Source organism: Pieris napi, chromosome 3 (assembly GCF_905475465.1).
Source record: "Pieris napi chromosome 3, ilPieNapi1.2, whole genome shotgun sequence".
In the NCBI taxonomy this organism is placed as follows: Eukaryota; Metazoa; Arthropoda; class Insecta; order Lepidoptera; family Pieridae; genus Pieris; species Pieris napi.
In genome coordinates this window covers 4,022,687-4,038,618 of record NC_062236.1, presented here as the reverse complement: position 1 = coordinate 4,038,618, position 15,932 = coordinate 4,022,687, and the positions used below count along the sequence as shown (strand labels likewise).

Here is a 15,932-nt window from a genome sequence, read left to right as displayed (position 1 = left end):
CCTCTACGGTGAAGGCAAATATAGCAAGCATACATGAAAAACCTAAAAATCGATGATACGTTTCAGACACGAAAGGCTAATCACCTATTTGTCTTTAAAATAAATATGATCGAAGAAAGGGATGAAATCTGTGGCCAAGACCCATTTAGGTCTGTCATTCAAACAAATGTATTGTACCAAGCAGAAAAATAAGTAAATTATATCTAATGCAGTGCCAATAGTTAGTACTAAGCCCCACCTATTTCTTTGTACTTAAACCGTGGTCGATTTAAAAACAATTTTCTAAATGACTTTAAAAGTACGCCTTCCATAAATCAGTTTTCTAAATGAGTGTTTTATTGACCATAAAATATCATTGCAGAACCGCTAGCGTTCAATTACAGAAATGGATTTTAGTTTCTTTCTTCAAAACTTTTATTTATGTTAATTTGTGCTCTATACTGCTAGATTTATGGCTTGCTTTCGATTGGAACAATCGGTTTTTATAATTAAATAATTGGTGAAATAGGTAATAGCGGATAATAAAGCTGAAACAGGTATTGGGCGTCAAAAGATTAATTAGCCATATTGTATGTTATTTGATTGCACTAGTACAGTCGTGTATAAAAGGTAAAATGTAAGCTAAAAGTATTTAATGAAAATTTTGCAAACATTAAGTATTTAGGAACGTTTCAGTCCGGTTTTCAATTTTTAATATATAAGAGTACATTGTAATACTTAAACATGTTTATTATAATCATCATCATTGTTTAACTCGTCTATATACTGTTAAGAATACCTTTATGTAGTCGTCTGAATTTGCAACTGTCTAAGGCTACAACAGGCTTTCCCCATGAATAAGATCCACAACTACCCAACCATACCATACCCACATACCAACTGGTCTTCGAACCTTCTGGTGTAATGATTGCAGCTCCTTACAGACGTTGTGTAAAAAAAAACATGGCGATTAAAAAGAGTGGCGGAGAGTTTAGTGAAAGTTCTTCTCTTCCGTTCTACGCCCTTGATTTGAGAACTGGCACTAAATGTAAAGTTAGAAACATTTCATATACATTTCTTTTTTTGACGTTCGTAAGTGTAGATTGTGTTAGCTATATGATTAAATGATTTTTGACTTTGAATTTGACTTCGTCTGCAATTTAATTAGAAAAAGCTTTATTTTTCCTTTAATATTAAATTTAAAATATTATCTGAAACTGACTAAATATAAATTGTGAAGCGAGATGCTTAAGGACTTTTGTATAACACTGTACCGACTTTGCAATATATAAATAAGCTCTAACCGTAAAATAATCACTTCGCATTGAGAAAATGACTAACATTTTCAAAAAAACAATTTTTAAATACATACAGACAGTTGGACCCAGAAATGAAATCGACGACATATTTTTCCCAGCCTTGGTGTACCAAAGCATTTACGGACAGCAAGTATTGGACCCAAGATGGTCTTGGAGAAAACATTTTGTCCATCAACTATTAAATGTACTCCTTTTCATTTACGTTTTTATTGGGACTGTGGAATGCCTAAAAACAAGTGACGATAAAGATCTGCAAGCAGAGGCATACTACACAATTATCATGATAACTATGTTCCCGGTCAAAATGGTATTGTTCATAAAAAGTAGATACACATTCCGCGATCTCTACGCAACTATAAAGAACACACTTATAGACGTAATACGAAGAAACCCCACTGCGGATATCAAAAGGGTACTTCAGACTGGAAATAGAATTGTATACTCCTTATTTTGTATAGCAATAGCACCAGTTTTGATTTACGAACTAACAACTTTGTGGAATTATATAGCTGGGACGCGAATCCTTCTCTCCAGATCCACAATGACTTTGATGCCAATGTCCAGTCCGTATTATGAAATAGCTTGGTTCTTACATACGATATTAATGTTTGAAATAAGCAGCACTATGATACTGGATATGTGGTTTATTGTGTTGATATATTTTTTATGTACGGCGTGTCAGGGGTTAGTGAGTATATTAAAAGTTGAAAGAAGTACGGGAAGAGACGAATACGCTGAAAGATTAAACAAAGCGTTACGTGAATTTTATTATACTCATCTTAAATTAAACAAGTAAGTTATAATAGAAATATGATTGTATAGATTTTTAGTCTTAAAAATTAGAAGTTTATGACTTATGTAGCTCACACTTATATCGAGCACAAAAATCTTTAGAGTCCAAAAATTTAAAACTATTAAATAAATATTATTGCAAATCACTTCTAGAAAAATTGTACTCCCATGTTTCCGTCTACCAGACTCGTAATTATGCATTGTTTCACGTTCCTGATATCAACACCAACTGTGCAAAAAACTCAGTTTTGTATCACGCAGCCCGAACGTACAGCAACCACTATTTAACCATTGACTTAAGCTATCCTAAAATATGCTCAAAATGAGTATTAAGATTATCAAAATCACCCCAATTATGAGCACACCCTCACTTTCACCACAGCAAGACAGCCGAATTAAATTACTTAGTTAAATGTATTTAATAATTTTTATAGATTTTTTCCTTTCGTAAATGTTTGAACTTTTTGTATTTAATCCTTCTTGGCCTATATCTTTAGTACAATTGTTTTGAGTTATATGATTTATGTTAGCTGTAGTATTACGAAATAAATAAATACACTTAACCGAGTAAAAAGCTCAACATTACAACTTTAAAATTATTTAGCATATACTTCAAAATTCTTCCCGGGGTTGATTTACATCAACGATTTAATTGCTAGAATTTGCAGTATGTTATAGTCTTATAAAAGACAATATTAAAAAAAACATTATATTTGTGTTTTAGGTACCTATCATTACTGATCAAAATGTATAAGGTTTCAGCATTAATACCGCTGTGCAATGCTGCTATGTGTATCTGTCTCAACCTATTATTGATGAGCAAGGTAATTTAAATATTGTTTAACTATTAATAGCAAATATGCAAAGATATTATATGTAAATATATAGCATACTTAAAAACATATGCTGCTACTTCATTCAGGTGAATTTCAATTCACCATCGTTAGACACTTCGAACAATTAACCAGTCTATGTCTCGTTTTGACGTGACAACGTCTTAAGGTCGATTTACATCAAACGAACATAGAGCTAGAGCTAGAACAAGAGCATTCTTTCGTAATCTTTTAGTGTAAACGACAGCTAGAGGTATCGATTTACATCAAACGAACATAGAGCTAGAGCTAGAACAAGTGCATTCTTTCGTAATCTTTTAGTGTAAACAAAAGCTAGATCGAATGTTCTTTGCTCATTCATGTCAATTCTGTGGTTAGTATTGGTAGTGCTTCGTTATGTCTGACTCTGACAGCGATATCATTATTGCAAGTGCTGCATTTATTATTTTGTCGCGAAAACTCAAAAATAAAAGAAGGAAGAGACGTTGGTGGGTTACAAATTTAATGCATCGAAGGACACTGGATAATGTAGGTGAAACAATGATGGATATGCGAAAACAAGAAGAAAGTGGACAATTCCAAAACTTTTGTAGAATGGCGCCGGAGGATTTTGATCATTTACTATCTCTGACCATCGAAAAAATTCGAAAATCAAGTACGAATTTTAGATAATTTTTTGTCCATCAAAAAGTGCATGCTTTTAAATGCAAACCATTGAGAATTATAGATACAATCGGCACTGCTGCCTGACTTAGTACTCATTGTTTTTTGCCTTTCCCGGCGGTAAGATGCAAGAAGCGAGTCCATCTTTTTTTTTAACTCTTCAACATTACATTCCAGTTGTTTTGCGATTTCCCGCCAAGCATCTTGTTTGTAAGTTGTATTTTTATAGTTTTCATACGTCGGATCCCACAGGCATCTGAAATTGCGGTAGGCTTCTATCATTAATAAACATTTTTCTTGAGACCAATCCATAATTTAATCGATAAGATACGTAAACAATCGCTAGAACACAAGAACGCTTTGAAAAGACCGCTCAGTGGCGCGAGCACGTTCGAACACGCTAGAACGCTCCAAGCAACTGTTCGCGCGCTCTTGCGCCGTTTACATCAAGCGAACGAGCATTCTTAGAATATTCTATAGAATCTTTGCGAACGCACTAAGAACAACGAAAGAATGCTCTACGCCTGTTTACACTAGAAGAATTTGATGTAGTGGGGATAGAATGAGCATTCGCTCGTTTGATGTAAATCGACCTTTATGCAACTGCACGCACGAAAAAACATGACTCATGCAGCGTTACCTCGCTCTGAGGCGTTACCTCGCTCTGAGGCGTTACCTTGCTCTGAGGCGTTCCATTTAAGGCTTGAAGGGCAAGCGAGAGCGCGAAGCGACAGAGAGGCACAATCGGACTCCGCGCTCTTCAGCGTTCGACATCTGTCTCTCTCCTACTTGAGTGAGCGATTCGTGACGTTGTCACGTTCAACTATCGTCAGTAAACCGACTTTACAGACAACCGACTTTACAGACAACCGATTTTTATATGAAATTTTTACCAGTCAAGGGGCTTTTTGTTTAAATTATCTTTAAATGCCGATTTTTTCTAGCATTCAATTTGAAAAAAAAACAAATCTTATATTAAACTCAGTACATATGCAACCTTTAATAAATTTATTTTACCATTTAGGTGACTAGTTTTCTCTTTTGTGTATATACCCATAAATATTTGCTAAATATAAATACACATAATTTCTTCTGATATATTTTATGTATATATGACTAATTAGGTCCTATCATACATATATGCTTTAGATGCGTTTATTTCCTAAGATCTTGATTTATCTTATGTTATTTAACATACAATTAGAATTAATTATTTTTATAAAAAAAGAGATATTGCTGTTTATAGGACTGATTCAAATAAATGTTTATTTGATAAGGGTAAAATATCAAAGTATACGGACGTTACATGTGTTAACCGTTTTGCACGATGTTTTCAGGAAATAAACTGGCGATTCGCGCCACACATGATTCCAATGTTCGCTGAGATTTTCGTTTACAATTGGTTTGGAGAACAGATTAAAACTAAGGTCTGACTCGGATATTTAATAATGTAACAAATTGGCGCGCAATTCATTAAAAATTTGAAGATTTCCTCAATCACCAACTACGTTTTCATAAAGTATTCAGTCCAATTACAGTAATAATTAGTCTTAATTACAAATTGTGTTAGGAATGAAAATATTACTGATGAAGCTTTTATATCTAATATCAAGTAAAATAGTCTTTATTTACTCTAAATGTGTATTTTAGTATTGCATCTAAACTCTTAAATTATATGCAAATAGGTGACAAAGGATTTGCGGTTATCACGCGTAGTCGATTTTTGTGTAAGACAGGCTTCCTCACACTATTATTCAAGAGCAAGTTAATTGAAAGAATAAAAAATGCGACCGAAAATTTTCTTTTTTAAATACATTTTTCTCATAGAAATATATATTGTATCCTTTTTTAGACGAACGACGTAAAATTGGCACTACTTGACTTTGAATGGACTAGCTTAAAACCGAAAGATAGGAATGCTTACTTGGCTATAATAATCTTTATGACGAAGGAGGTCGGCTTAAAAACCATAAGTGGAAATGATTTGTCGTTAATTACAATGACCGCTGTATGTATTTAGATAATTATTCTTTTAAATATTCAGTAGCGTTACATACCAGCTATTGGTAAGTTTGTTATGTTGACTTTGAAAATACAGCATTTCTGGGGGCCATTTTATATATTATATTTAAATTCATTTTCAGGTTTTGAAGATAACGTACCAATCTTTTACCGTTCTTCAGACAATTGACGCTTAGCAAATAATTCATATTAAAATAATTTCAATCATTCTATAAATTAAATATTATTGCACATATAGGACGTACACTTATGAACGTCAAAAAAGAAATACATATTTAATGCTTCTAATTTTACATTTACTGCCAGTTCTCAAATCAAGGGCGTAGAACGGAACAGATGAACTGGCAATAAACTCTCCGCCACTCTTTATAATCGCCAAGTTTTTTGTTTTACACAATGTTTGTATGGAGCTGCAACTATTTCACCATGTTCCACATGACATCTTAAGTAATTAATAATAATAAAATAAATTGAAAACAAAGATTTGTCCTCTATCAGTAGCAGGCATGGTGAAATAGGAGCATGCACTTACATTCTCGTGGAAACAACACGCAAATACATAGTCGAAATAAATAACATCACCGCATACACGAATTCAAGTACGACTAGTCACCACAAGTAGCACCCGTTCACGAGTATAACGCATGGCCAGCCATCGGCCCCCTCGCCATATTTTAAAGAGAGAGACAACCCGACGCATGGACGCCGCTAGCTATCATAGAACTTGATATCGATTCCTTTAAAAGTCAACTATGTTAAAAAATAAAAATGTTTTCTTATTTAAGTTTTTTATTGATAAATAAGTTTATATTTTAAGAGTATGTTTATCTATAAGTTGAATATGAGCCTAGGCATGCGACTCTCAACTCTGAAGTTGTTATACAAATGGATTGCTCAAAATATGTGAGCTATTCAAAAATAACATTGCACATGGTAAAGGAAAACATCGTGAGTTTCACGTCTTACACCCGACGGCGTATGTCTAGAACAGAAGGCTTATCATCTTCTTGTCTTTTCTCTTACATCTAAGGTAGCGCCACTGGATTTTTCTCTTTCACGACCAAACTACATTTTTAAATCAATAATTCCTTGATAAAGAAATGATTTCGGATTTCAATAGTGTCTCGTTACAATAATTTAATATAGGGTAAGGGCATAAGAAAAATACGGTTCGGTAAGCTAGAAATATAAAGGACCCTTCAATTTGAATACAGACGTTATATTCTTTGCTCCAATTTATTAGTATTCGTTCATATCGTAAGACGTATGAATAAATTTTTCGAGATATCCGTAGGACAATAATTGACCGTCGTTGAAATTTACAGACAAAAATTCTTATTTACAAATATTACAAAGAAAAATCGGAAACGAAACCCAATATTTTTTTTAAATTTTAAGGCTTGTAATTAAACTATTAACGAAGTTTATTATGTGATTGAATAACAAAATATATATAAGTTTCTACTAACTCCACATAGTAATTTTTTTAGAGCAATAGTATGATCAAAGCACCTCACTGACTTTCGCAGGAGGAAACGGGGTTCTTTTATTAATTTATTTATTTTACAGCCAAAAAATAGCTGTTAGGATGGGTTTTTGAATGAGATCTGAGCCCTTCATTATACCCTAGCCAAATCATACTCAAGATGTTTTTACATCACAGAGATTTTTTCGCTGAATCTGGACTCGGCACTGGATTTTGGTGACACGAAATTGTAATTGAAGAAAATCTATATTGCGATGTAAATTCTTCCGCAACTGGTTTTATCGACAGGACTTTGACCTTGTCTTGGTTTTTACAAAAAAATAAAATCTATGAGCAAAAAATAGATGTGAGAAAAACGTATTTCATAATTAATTCTAAAAATGTCTTAAATAAGAAACGTGAACTCCGAAATTCCAGTGCACTTGTGTTGCGTACGTACAGAGCTCGCTCATCAATATATATAACTTATGAAGTAGTACTAGTAACTTAACATTTGAAATAAGAAATCCAAATAATTAACGAAATAATACTATCGAAATATGTTTTTTTTAATAATTCGCCCGTGGATTAAAACTATACCGTGACCAGTGTCCAAAAGATACTGACACCACAAAGCTCTTGAGCACCCATTTAAATGTACATTAAATTATATTAGGATATAATTAATATTTAGGTTGATAAATTATAAGTTATCTGGGTAAACATTAAAGTTATGAACTAAGATATCAAGAATTCACGATAGTGTAAGGCTTACCTATGTAAGGTTTGGGTAATTTATATGTCCGTTCAGACCCCAGCGGTTTGAATTCGATATCCGATTGCAAGTGAATAATGTATATGAGGTAGAAATCCGGTCGGTCTAGCAGTTTATTAAACAGACGATTTAATGTCTTTTATTTCCTGTCTATAATAATATTTTAGTCGATAGTCGGTACAAGTTTCGTTTATTATTAGAAATGGCGGCACTTCACAAATATTACGCGCAAGAGATGGCACTGTTCAATGCGATCTTCTATACTTTTGTTTCGTTTCAATTTTAAACCAATTCTTTCGTAATTCTTAAGAATAATTTACATAAAACAGCACTCATTAAGAACTGTTCCAAAGATAAAAAGGTAACATTTTCGAATCTCGTAATTATTTAAAAGCATCGTTCGAAATTTAAAAACAATGGAACATTTAAGTACTTCGTTAAGGAGCCGATTTCCGGATTTTTCATTGAATTAACAGATTCTTTCTTCCGGAATGAATAAAGGACGTTCTATGTTCATTGTTTCTTTTAAGTCGCTAGCAAGTTGAAATTGTAAAAGAATATTTTTTGTACAGAGATAACAGAAGTGAAAATACTGTTAAATCTTAGCTTTACTTGAATGGAAAATCTTTAAGTGGATAAATCAATTTGCGAAAGCAATAAAGCCGAGATATTTTGTGTGAATAATTTGTAAGCATAAGTGAAAAATTGTTTAGGCGCTGACACACTCGGCAGCTCTTACTCATATCATTATCTCATACAGTTACTATTAATATATAAAGATAATTAACCCTTGGATGATAAGTGAACTAATTAAAATTATATATTAGAATGGAATGTCACAGGTACAACGTTTAATGCCCTAACGGCAGTTTAATGAAGCAAAAGGTAGTGAAGGACCTTTCAGATTCCGATTGAACACGAGTTAATTTAAACCTTATATTGTTTAAATAAACGTCAAATATTCGTAAGGAAATGGAATAATTATGTAATTATAAACAAAGTGTCTTTTTTTTTAAATCCTTCGGTACCTTTTTCATTATTATTACCACGCCGACAACGATGTTGACATGTGACATGTGACGTAACAACACTAGTGGTTCTAAATATTATATTATGAAATGACATGATTTATTGTGACAGCCATCTTAGTGGTTTAAACATTAACCACCATGGCGCTCATAAGCCAAGACACGACACAAACTAACTGGGAGCCAGTTTGATTGGTGCAGATAATTTCCGGAGAATCAAGAAATGGTCTAGGCTGATAAGCATTGACACTTAATTGCTTTAAAAATTCTCATCGCACAATATACATAATTTCATACATTTTAACTAAAGCAAAAATTTTCTAGTTCACATAGTTTCACGGCGAAACTATCACAGAATTATAAATATAATTAAGTGTAGTCTCTAGCCAAATATATTTTGACAACAGTAGTTTGTGAACTAAAACACGAGTGCTGTCAACACACCTTAACGAGGAAAGTTACGACAATAGTTCACACCAAATAATATTGAATTACAGAGGAACAATGGGAGAATTTTAGGCAAAAATGGAATTTAATAACGAACAGTATATTGTATGTCGTAGCAATGGCGCTGGTATCAGCTGCCATTGTCATTATATTTTAATAATTAAAGTCAAATTAGTTCAAAACCGTTAATACGAATGGTTTATTTAATTTGTCAATGTTGCCAGATCTATAAATGATTATTAAAAGTAATTTTTTTTAAACATTTAGTTTCAAATGACAATAAATATTAAAGTTTTCTTTGACACTTGTTCCTATGACTGCCGTTTGAGTCTGTAGTCGATTCGGGTTCAGTCATGGAACGAGTACACGAAATATCAAAAAACATGTTATTTAGAAATTCGCGTTGCTAGAAATACAGGAACTTGTTGGTGCGGCTGCGTAGAAGTGAAGGATTATTTGGGCAGTGAAATAACACCTATTTATATCAGATAATGAGCGATGCTATGTATAGATACCATAAGATGAAAATGTGTGTCTACAGTGAGATGCTACGAATAAAAATAATACCATACAACTTCAGCAATAAAAAAACCAATAATTTATAAAATATTATTCCGTTATATATATTGTATCATCTATCTCCTACAAACCAAACAATATAGCGAAGAAGTATAGAAAAATGGTGATAAGTAGATTTTAAATATCAACAAAGGAAGTTAGATTAGCTACAATATGCCTACGTATATAGGCGAATTATTGCACATGATCGCACTAAATCTAGCGTCAATCAAAATCAAGATGTTAATATCATAATCAATCAATTTGTTCGTGGAGTGATTAAACGCGACGTTCAAAGCATAATAACATTGATTATTCCGAGCAATTGCACTTAGATGATATAACATGCTCAGTAATCCCATAAATCCACTCTGAAACGTGTTTCCTCAAACTATCCCGTCAAGTAATCAATCTCTGTAGGTATTTGACATTTACATACATTGAATTGATATGAAGAGGTATGGTATTTTAATAAACTGTCATTCTAAATTCAAAACTTTACGTTTACATTTACCAACGATTCGATTGCATTTTGTTTAACTGCCTTACAAACTTTTAGTATTATACTTTTAACAGTGCGTATCAATATATTCTCTCATATATGTAAATTATTTATCAAGCCAAATTTAGACAAGACAACTTGATGAATTGCGAAAGAAGACTTTCTTTCTACCACAACACTTTTTAATCTTAATATATATAAATTACGTGTCACGTTGTTTGTCCGCTATGGACTCCTAAACTACCGAACCGATATCAATCAAATTTACACACCGTGTGTAGTTTGAACCAACTTAAAAGATAGGATAGCTTACATATCAATTTATGCCCGCACTATTATTTTATTGCAAAATATTTGTTTATTATCTGATAGTCACAATTCCAACAGATGGCGCTGTGTTGAATTTAATGGCATTACCACCAAAAAAGCATGGTGGTCCCCATGACTGGTGTTCTCCAACCGTTTCCCTTGAATAGGTTACTACTAAGTAATATAATTAAAACCTTAGCCACAGCAAAGCTTGGCCGGTCTGCTAGTAGTTTTATAAAAACGATACTATGAAAATAACGACTATAAATAATGTAGAAAAGCAAATAGTTTTAATTAGAGGCAGACTATAAAAACATTCATTAGTTGCACCTTCATAAAATCCTTTTGTTTTTTGCCTACGTTTACAATACAGTCGGCTGTCAACAAAAAACTAGGAGTGAATAGTAGAAATAATTAGCGGAGCTGATTGTGGGTTCGCTATTGTAAAAGTAGCAAGTTAGAGTTGTAACTAAATAAGCTTGGGTCTGCAGTGTTTTTAAACTAATTAACATTGCTTATTCAACAATTGCACTCACCATGAGTAGGAAAATAAACTCAAACGGAAAACACATCTGGGTAAATTTATGTTTGAAAACGTCTATATATAATATTTATATTATGAGTTACAAAGTGAATATGAACATAAATAATATATTCTAAATATACATTTACCAGATCTGATGATGATGAGCGAGAACTGGCAAGAAGTGTCAGGGACCAAATTTGCGACACGGATGTACATTTTATCATACTCGTATTCGATTTACTTAGGATCTAACATTCTAAATTCAGGAAATCATTTAAATGAGTTTGAATTTAGACTTACTAATAATAATACTATAGCGTTTTACAAATATTGTTCTATGCTCCATATTTTATTTAACGTGACTGCAGTAACTACAGTTTTAAATAATCAATTTACCGTTTTGATGTGAAACATCAGCTATAGCCGCACGTAAAACCGATTTCTGGCGACGCATGCCGTGGCGACGCGTCGCCACGCTATACGATGGTATATATATACTTATTATACAGTCTATATGCAGTAGTGTGTACGGTGTGTGTATTTCGAAGTCACTAATTAAACGAATTAAGTAGTCACGATTTGAAATAAATTCGTAAATTTTTTTTCAATGAAAATAAATGTTTATTAAATAAATCTGTTATCTGGAAAAAAATCGTAGTATTTTATTTTATCATTATGACATATTTAGTTCCTATCACAATCTGTTCTTTTCTGCATATTACTTTTACAAAATAATGTCGATGTTTCACATCTGCCAGGCGTCCCGTGACGGCTCACATTTTTTTTAAACTGAAACTGGTTAAACACACCGATCTATCAATGTACCTTCACAATTATAAATAATAATACTAGGGATACCCTGCTGACTGAAATAAAACAACATATACCGGAAATATACAATTATCTTCTTCTCAGTTACGCTGATCCAACTAAATTGTTATATCGTTCTAATGAACTTTCCTCGGAAGTAGGTTGTCAACAGGGTGATCCCCTTGGGCCTGCAATTTTTAGTTTGGCTATAAATCCCATAATCAAAAATTTAAATTCTAATTTCAATGTTTGGTATTTGGACGACGGAACCCTAGGAGGTGATGTGGATACTGTGTTTTCGGACCTTCTTTTAATCAAAAATAAATTTGAAGCCATTGGTTTGGAGCTTAATTTTAACAAATGCGAACTTTTCATAAATAACTGCGACTTAAATTTAAATGCTGTAAAAAAAAAATTTCAAATTTTGGCTCCAAATATTAAAATAGTTAACAGGAATTCCCTTTACCTTTTAGGTTCTCCAATTTTTAATGAATCTATTTCTGATTATATTCATACTTCAATTACTAAATTTCAAAATTCTGCTGACCGTCTCCTTGAAATTAGTCCACATTATGCACTTTGCATCTTAAAATTCTGTCTTTTCCTCCCAAAATTTACGTATGTGCTCCGTTGCTGCTCCTTTTGGAATCACCCAGATATTTTAACACCATTAGACGACTTAATCAAAATTAGCTTAGAACCACTTCTTAATATGCAGCTGAACGAGCAATCTTGGACCCAAGCTTCCCTACCCATCCTTTATGGTGGTTTAGGGATTCGCAAAATTTCCAGTGTCGCTTTACCAGCCTTTCTATCTTCTGTCCATAGTTCAGCAAATCTCATAAGTAAAATTTTAAGGGCATCCCCTTCAAACTTTGAGATTGCTGGCTTGGAAGAAGCTAGAAACGCTTTCTTGATTGCATGCCCAGGTCAAAATTTTCCATTATCTCTAAATTCACAGAGGAGCTGGGATGACATACACTGCAAGTTGACTTTTGACGATCTTTTGAGTCGTAGTACAGGTTCGGCGCGTGCTAGGCTTTTGGCCGTGGGTACGCATGAGGCCGGCTACTGGCTTTACGCTTACCCATCGTCAAATACAGGAACTTTTCCTGACACGCTTCGAATCGCAACCTGTCTACGGCTTGGGGTTCCGGTCTGCGCTCCTCATATATGTCCTTGTGGCAGTGATGTCGACAAGTTAGGACATCACGGCCTGTCATGCCAAAAAAGTGCAGGCCGCTTCTCGAGACATGCCGCACTTAACGATATCATACGCCGTTCCCTTGCCACCGTCAACGTGCCAAGTCTTCTTGAGCCAAGTGGTATTGCAAGAGACGATGGCAAGAGACCGGACGGTATGAGTTTGATTCCATGGAAGATGGGTCGGGTACTGGTATGGGATGCAACCTGTTCAGACACGCTGGCCCCTTCCCATCTACATGGAACCAACTACAGAGCTGGTGCGGCTTGTGAAGCGGCTGAAAAAAATAAAGCATGCAAATACAGGGGTCTGGGCTCTGAATATGATTTTGTCCCATTCGGTGTCGAGACCCTTGGTCCGTGGGGTCCTAGCGCTTTAAGGCTTTTTAAAGAAATTTCAAAAAGGTTAGTCGACATCACAGGAGACCGAAGATCTGGCAGCTACCTCGGACAAAGAATTAGTCTAGCAATTCAAAGGGGGAACGCTGCCAGTATCTTCGGAACCTTGCCTAAAGGGACTCCTTTTAATGATATATTTTAGTTTATGTTAAGTTTCGTTATTTATTTCAATGTATATTATTTTATTATTATTAGTTTATGTTTATAAGTTTAATTTTATTAATATTGTTGCTAATTACATATCGTAGATAGTTATTATTATAATCGATTACAAATAATATATTATAAATAAGATATAAGAAATGAGGAATGTTCTTATAAAATAAATAATGTGATTCAAACTAACATAGTTGTAAGTCTTACAGAGGCCTGATTGAAATTCAAAGTTGCTCTCTGAGAAACAGCTGGTGCAGTCATGTTATCTAAGGAAACAGTTGACTACCTGCGGTTAACTTTTATACAATTTCGATTGCTTTACTTCCAGACATTTTAGTTAAAAGACAACCTCAACCTCGGAGCTCGTGTACCGAAAGAGGGTATTGAGAAATCTCTTATGTGTAACATTTTCTGTTGTTCCAAATAAACTGAATATTAAAATTCACACAAGCCGCGCTTCGAAATTAGAATTGTTGTTTTGTTTTAATTTATTAATATTGTAGACTTTTTCATTTTGCTATCATTAGTTAGTTTACTTAGATGGTATTAAAAAGTTACAATTAGATTTTATGAGCCAGAAGCCCTCGCGCTCCGCAGAACACCCAAGCAAAGTTTTGCCGTCATTTTATCAAGCAAACATAAACCACTTAAACCTTTTAAAGGTTTGTCTTTATTAAAAATTAGGATCTAGTTTAAGTAAGACTAATTATCATATAATTATGTTAATGGTGACTAATGATTCGCGTCTCTGTTAAGGCGATGACGTTTTGTTCATATGTTCTTTTAATTTCATTTACATTGTTTTAGCATTTATCGCTAATTATTCAATAGTTATTTTAACCGCCTTTAAAAATACGGTTTATGGGTTTGACATATTGGGATATATGTATGTTCAGACACGCTGGCCCCTTCCCATCTACATGGAACCAACTACAGAGCTGGTGCTAGTGGCTTGTGAAGCGGCTGAAAAAACGAAAGCATTCAAATACAGGGGTCTAGGCTCAGAATATGATTTTGTCCCATTCGGTGTCGAGACCCTTGGTCCGTGGGGTCCTAGCGCTTTAAGGCTTTTTAAAGGGAATTCAAAAAGGTTAGTCGACATCACAGGAGACCGAAGATCTGGCAGCTACCTCGGACAAAGACTTAGTCTAGCGATTCAAAGGGGGAACGCTGCCAGTATCTTCGGAACCTTGCCTAAAGGGACTCCTTTTAATAATATATTTTAGTTAATGTTAAGTTTAGTTATTTATTTCAATGTGCTAAATACATATAAGTGTATTTTGTATTTATTTTTGTCCACAAATTACTCGAAAACGTATCACTTCTCATCGAAATATTTTTTTATTTAAGGTTATTCCAGGTTAGGAAACCGTCCAAGTGTAATCAAAATATAAATAAATAAACATGAATCGCAAAATATGTTTCGAGTATTTTTTTATATTTTTTTCTCGAACTCTAAGGCGAAACGAATTTCGCGAGGGTAGCTAGTTTGTAATAAATGTGGACAGGTAAACTCGATTATATTTTTCTAAATGACTTTTATCTATTTAGTTATCTGAGTCAACCTTAAATAATAATAAAGTTTAGAATATACAGTGAATCTATATAGGGAGAGTTACAAACTATGAACCGAAATTTCTAAAATACATATGAATACGAATAACAAGGCCGCAGTGTATCGTGCTATGTGAATTTATTTGTTTGAAGTTCTATCTTTGTATGCTTTTTGTTAAACTGAAACTTCTGTTGATAAAACCACGTACACCCACGTCTCTAATGCCCAACGCAGATGCGATACTTTTACATGGCATCCGAGTTCAGTTAAAATAATAGTTGTCTTTGACACCATTTGTTTATTACACGAAATTATACAATTTTCTCGCGGTCACATTGCTAAATAGTACTAGTCGTCCATATGATGAATCCGCGTTTGTGTCGCTTAAAATAGGTTTTATTTAAAAGTACTTGCGTAATCCAAAGACATTTGTTTTTTTTGTACTTTAGGCATGGGCATTATAATTATGGATTTTAAAAAATAAATGGATAACCTTTTCCTTCAGTTAATCTACCCAATTAAATACTAACCAGATGTTTTTTTAGCTTTTTATTGTATGTAACATATGTGTTTGTGGTCGGATGCCACATA

At 33.6% G+C, this 15,932-nt stretch overlaps 1 protein-coding gene across 1 annotated transcript; it reads left to right on the top strand.

Annotated features, from left to right (window-relative positions):
* The first annotated feature begins 1,311 nt into the window (after positions 1–1,311).
* LOC125063794 lies at positions 1,312–5,843 on the top strand. The gene is made up of 5 exons (XM_047670435.1): positions 1,312–2,090; positions 2,815–2,914; positions 4,924–5,013; positions 5,439–5,594; positions 5,731–5,843. The coding sequence occupies exons 1-5, from the start codon at positions 1,312–1,314 to the stop codon at positions 5,782–5,784; spliced, it is 1,179 nt and encodes a 392-aa protein (XP_047526391.1). The 3' UTR covers positions 5,785–5,843.
* The last annotated feature ends 10,089 nt before the right edge of the window (positions 5,844–15,932 follow it).